Source organism: Phoca vitulina, unplaced genomic scaffold, assembly GCF_004348235.1.
Source record: "Phoca vitulina isolate PV1807 unplaced genomic scaffold, GSC_HSeal_1.0 scaffold7, whole genome shotgun sequence".
In the NCBI taxonomy this organism is placed as follows: domain Eukaryota; kingdom Metazoa; phylum Chordata; class Mammalia; order Carnivora; family Phocidae; genus Phoca; species Phoca vitulina.
In genome coordinates, this window is record NW_022589710.1 from 1,161,376 (window position 1) to 1,166,934 (window position 5,559).

General features: G+C 54.2%; 1 protein-coding gene across 1 annotated transcript in view; it reads right to left on the bottom strand.

The window, feature by feature from the left end:
* The window catches only part of MYH6 (myosin heavy chain 6), a 9,626-nt gene extending 4,965 nt beyond the window's left edge, over window positions 1–4,661 (bottom strand). Inside the window, 13 exon segments of the mRNA XM_032404769.1 lie at window positions 1–11; window positions 275–424; window positions 536–654; window positions 747–885; window positions 1,538–1,641; window positions 1,870–1,968; window positions 2,338–2,401; window positions 2,505–2,597; window positions 2,681–2,789; window positions 3,397–3,424; window positions 3,606–3,762; window positions 4,023–4,166; window positions 4,461–4,661. The exon segment at window positions 1–11 is cut by the window's left edge and continues 4 nt beyond it. Of these exon segments, the coding sequence (XP_032260660.1) occupies window positions 1–11; window positions 275–424; window positions 536–654; window positions 747–885; window positions 1,538–1,641; window positions 1,870–1,968; window positions 2,338–2,401; window positions 2,505–2,597; window positions 2,681–2,789; window positions 3,397–3,424; window positions 3,606–3,762; window positions 4,023–4,166; window positions 4,461–4,661 (1,418 nt within the window).
* Between the last annotated feature and the right edge of the window lie 898 nt (window positions 4,662–5,559).

Here is a 5,559-nt window from a genome sequence, read left to right on the forward strand (position 1 = left end):
AAGCTGTTGAACTGCAGGGGGCGGGGGCGGAGCGGGTCAGGCAGGCATGGGTCAGCCGAGGCCCGTGCCCAAGCACAGCCAGGGGTGTGACTGGTCCCCTCCCCTGTCAGGCCGTGGAGGGGGAGCTCCCCTGGAAGACAGGACGATGTGTCTGCCACCCCTGAGCCCCACTGTCTCTCCCTCGACTGGCCACTGGCCATGATGGTCACAGGTGCAAATGAGCGAGTCACTGCCCCCTCCCCCGCGCATACGCGCCTAGGCTCCTCCCACTCACATCGAAGATCTCGAAGCCGGCGATGTCCAGGACCCCTATGAAGTACTGGCGTGGCTGCTTGGTCTCCAGGGTGGCATTGATCCTTGTCACCATCCAGTTGAACATCTTCTCGTACACTGCCTTGGCCAGTGCCCCAGTGGCATACGCCACCTGGAAGGTAAGGGAGAAACCAGATGAGTAGATTAGTGCGAAGAGTGAATTCCAAAGAACCCACTGCAGCATGCCAGCCCCCTCCCCATTTATCTCCTGAAGATGACCCACCTGCTGGACATTCTGCCCCTTGGTGACGTACTCGTTGCCCACTTTCACCCGAGGGTGGCACAGCCCCTTGAGCAGGTCGGCTGAGTTCAGCCCCATGAGGTAGGCAGACTTGTCAGCCTCTGGAAGGAGAGGGCAGGCAGCCAAGTTGGTAAAGGGATGATTTCTCTACAGATAGGGCCCACAGCTGTCACCCAGCATCCCAAACTCCCACCTTCAGTGCCATCTGGCTCAGCCTGCTCCTCTCGCTGCTTCTGTTTGAACTTCATGTTTCCAAAGTGCATGATGGCGCCCGTCAGCTTGTACATGGAGTTCTTCTCCTCTGAAGTGAAGCCCAGCACATCAAAGGCATTCTGTAAGCAGACCCCATATTGGTGAACCCCAGAAAAGGAAGTATGGCAGGTAAATGAGATCCCTCTTCAGTTGGAGAGAGAACTTCTCTCCTGAATCCCTGTAGCTTCTGAGACTCCCATACCCAGTGAAGAACTCCAAAACGAAGATGGGAAGTACAAGAGCAGGACGGTGTGCATACTGCCCCAGATCTGGCATCAGTGGTCATAGCTGTCCTCTGGAGCTGCTCTGGTTACCCACTCATGTTTTCTACTTTTGTCCCTCTTCTAGCCCCTACACTTGCTTCCTGCTTAAACCTTCCATACCTGTCTATATCTAGTCTTCACTTAATAGCTTGCCCCAACCCCATGGCCACTGCATGACCCACCCCCCTTCCCTTGGTGATGGCTTGCTTCTTGGCTTGTCTGCTTCTCTGTCCCATGGTGTTCAGCCCTTTCTGTTTGCTCAAACACCAAATATTGTCCACCCCATCTCAACATACCCATTCTCCAACACACCCTGGTAATAGGGCATGTTCTGGCCCTTGGGGAAGGTCATACCACTTTAAATAACAGATAGACAGTGTCTCAGCTCTCCTCCTGAGCCAGTGAACTGGCCTCATTTACCCCTAACTGCCAGTGCCCTCACCTCTCGACATGGTTCTCACACACTTACATCAGTGGCCATGAGCTCCTCAGCGTCATCAATGGAGGCCACCGTGGTCTCTCCTTGGGAGATGAATGCATAATCGTAGGGGTTGTTGGTGATCAGCAGCATGTCTGGGAGGAGAAGATGTGGTGAGGATAGGGCACAAACCTCTGGCTCTCACTGGGGCTGCCTACCACAGCACAGGGCTTGCAGGAAAACACATGACAAGGCTTAATGTGGTCCCACATCCCACAGAACTGAATCCAGCAGTGCCATAAACCCAGGGCATGCCAGCAAGCTGCCGCAAGCAGAGGGGACCAGGTTGCCATGGAGATAGTTGGTCTCCGTAGCTGACTCACCCAGCAGCTCAGGCTTTTTGTTAGACAGGATTTGGTAGAAAATGTGATAATCTCTCTCTGCTTTCAACTGGAAAATAACTCTGGATTTTTCCAGAAGATCTGTGAACAGTAAGGGGAGAAGAAAGAGAGAAATTTGGGGATTTAGGTACAAGGAAATAGAGGAAAATGAATGATATATGTAGCAAGCAAAAGGCAGAGGAAAAGAGAGAGATGAAGAGAAAGACTCACATACAGACATGAAGAGACAGAGGTGGAGAAAGACTAGAGGGAGTCTCAGGGGGAGATGAATATACAGACCCAGAGACACAGACAGACAGAGACAGAAAGAGAGGGAGAGAGACCGAAAGGCAGAGGCCTAAAGAGAGACATAGATGGAGAGACAGAGAGAGAAAAGAGAGAGGTTGGGATCATGATCACATAGAATGAGGGTGAGCTCAAGCCGAGTTCTAGCAGATTCATGGCACTCACAGGTCTCTATGTCTGCAGATGCCAACTTTCCAGTTGCCCCAAAATGGATTCGAATGAATTTCCCCTGGGGAGATGGAGGAGACCAGGGATGAGTTGAGGCAAGGCTCATATTTGATACCATCCCTCCACCAACCCAAATCCCGAATCCAAGGTCAGGGACCACTCACGAAGCGGGAGGAGTTGTCATTCCGCACGGTCTTGGCGTTGCCGAAGGCCTCCAGGGCGGGGTTGGCCTCGATGATCTGGTCCTCCAGGGTGCCCTGCAGAGGTCAGGAAGGATGGTGGGTGAGAGGCCTACCCCTCCCTTTTTGCAGTGCAGGCCCATGGAGGACAACAAGCCTACCTTGCCTGGAGTCTGATCCTTCTTGCTGCGATCCCCAATGGCGGCAATAACAGCAAAGTACTGGATGACCCTCTTGGTGTTGACCGTCTTCCCGGCCCCGGATTCCCCGCTGTTGGGACAGTCAGGGCCTCATTAGGCAGTGAACAGACACTGCTTGAGACGAACAAGCCTCAAGTCAGGAGAGAACGTCTGGTCTTACTTGACAGTGGGAGCCCCAAAGCAGGAAGCTGCCGGGTAATGTGCATCCCAAACACACATGGGATCAGGGGGAGCACTAGGAAGGATGCCACAAGAAGCTGCTGGGTTCAAGCAGAAGGAACCTGGTCTTAGCTAGGCAAGGTCAATGTGAGGAGATAGGCCTGGGCCATTTTGGAAAAGAATAGGTAGGGGTGGCAGAATGGGGAAGGTTTCTGAAGGTAAAGATGAAAGAAAATGAGGAGGGGATGAAGACACAGTGATACCGGGCTTATGGATAAATGAGTGATGAGTTGGAGGAGAGTGAGCATAGGGAATGGGAGAGGAAAACTCCAAGAGGGGTGGAAAGCAGAAAGGAAGCGGAGAAGCAAAGGCATGAGTAAAGGTCACAGAAGAAAGAGGAGCTGGCATGAAGGTGGAGGGAAGTGAGAATTGTGGGTCCATGCTTGGGGGCCATGGTCCATGATGGGGGCTGGGGTCAGGGAGGTTCTGGAAGGGAATGGGTTAGGAGCTACACTCACGTGATCAGGATGGACTGGTTTTCTCTGTCTGTTGGGAGCAAGTGGGGATGAAAAGTCAGGAGCCACACAAGATGCTTTTGCCTGGCATCTACCTACCCCCTGCTGCCCCACCTCCCGGCCTCTCTCCAGGCATCCACCAGTTGCCCAGACCAACTGCGCATTCCCTCCCATGCGGCTCCCGAGGAAACCCTGCAGGGGAGGCCTGTCACCTGTCAGCATGTACTGATAGGCGTTGTCGGAGATGGAGAAGATGTGGGGCGGCGCCTCGCTCCTCTTCTTGCCCCGGTAGGCGGCCACCACCTCAGCGTTGTACACCGGCAGCCACTTGTAGGGATTGACGGTGACGCAGAAGAGGCCCGAGTAGGTCTAGGATAGAGAAGGAGGGTTGAGTTGCTAGTGATGAAGAGGGAGGAATGGCGGGTTTCAGAGTTAGAGAACAATGCCAAGAGGGGAAGAAGAGAAAGAAAAATCTATGAAAGCACTAAATCTGAGTAATCCTAGCCTCAGGGGTATTAGAACTGAACCGGGGATGCAGGGGTGGGGATAGCGTGCAGTAATGCCTGGACACAAAGAACAGAAACTAGGAAGCTACTAGACTCAGAGGGTGTCCTGGATGGCGCACTCACATAGATCATCCAAGAGGCGTAGCGCTCCTTGAGATTGTAGAGCACAGCGGGCTCGTGCAGGAAGGTCAGCATGGCCATGTCCTCGATCTTGTCGAACTTGGGCGGGTTCTGTTGCATCACCTGGTCCTCCTTCACGGTCACCGTCTGCAACAGCCCCCATGCAGGCCCAACTGTCAGCCCTCCCTCTGCCCAGAAAGGAGTCAGGCAAGTTCTAGGAGAGCAGTGTTCAAGAGAGAAGGACCGGGATCATAGAGAAGACAGACGGGATATTGGGAATGAGGAGGGCTGTTTGGACGGTGTGGATCCCTTCTCCGAAGAAGGGAAATCGGACTGTCCTCAGGTCTGTGTGGGATGGGTCCTGGTGGTAACCTCTCTGTGTACCCCAGCTATGGGGGGAGGGGGTCCAGGAGGGCCTCTCACGCCAACCCTGCCACCTACCTTGCCATGCTCGGTCTCAGCGGTGACTTTGCCACCCTCTCGAGACAAAATTTTGGCCTTGACGAACTCCTCTTTGTCATCGGGCACATAAACATCTTTCTTGAGGTCAAAAGGTCGGGTCTGGGCTTCCAGCCGCTCCTTCTCTGACTTGCGCAGGTAGGGGGCGGCGGCCCCAAACGCGGCCATCTCCGCATCCACCATGGCTGTGCCTGCAGTGGGTGGGAGTAGAAGATGCTAGCTGCCCTCCCATCCACCCACCCTCCACTCCCTTCCCTGGGCTCTCTCTCCTTCAGTGGGAGCCCCAGAGCCTAGCACTGTCCTCGTGAGTCAGGGGTGGGTCACCATGCATCCCTTATTCCTTGAGCTGATCCTTCAACCTGAGAAGAGCCTAGCAAGCCTGTCAGGGCAGAAGGGAAGGCTAACTTTTGTTCAGCCTGGGGCTCTCCTAGAGAAGGGAGGAGCGTCCTGGGCTTCTCTGGGAGCAGAAAGCTAACTACGTCCATCTCTAATCCTTATCCCTCCCTGGCTCTTCCATAGTCACAGGCAAGGGGCTCTTGGTTGCCAAGACACACTCCCCAAGGCAAGGCAGAAACTAGAGTCCCATAGCCTGGCTTTGGGGCTGTCATGGCCAATCTTCCCGGATTTCCCCACACTCCATCTTCAGCTTTCCTTACCTTGGCTTCTCGAATGTGTTTACTAGATGAAAGGGGCTCAAGCCTGCAGGGGACCTGGAAAGAGGGAAGGCTGTGTCAGGGTCGCCTCCCCGCTGCTCCCTGGCTCTGCCCTTCGGCACTCACCCCTCCCCCAGGCCTGAAAGCGGGTGGGGAGTGGTGGCCAGCTTCTCTGGTCTTGTCCTCTGTCTGGCTTTCCAAACACTGTAGCTCTTTCTCCTGAGCAATAATTCTAAAAGTTTCCTGATGTCTATTCCTCCTCCTCCCACCTGGGAGATGGTCCTACCCTTGCCTATACTCACCTAGTGAAACTTGCCTACTTGGAGCCACCTGAGAAACAGTTAATGGTCGCATTTGTTCAGTGCTTTACAGTCTCCAAAGCACGTTTATGCACACCCTCTTACTCAATCCTCACCCTGTTCTACAGA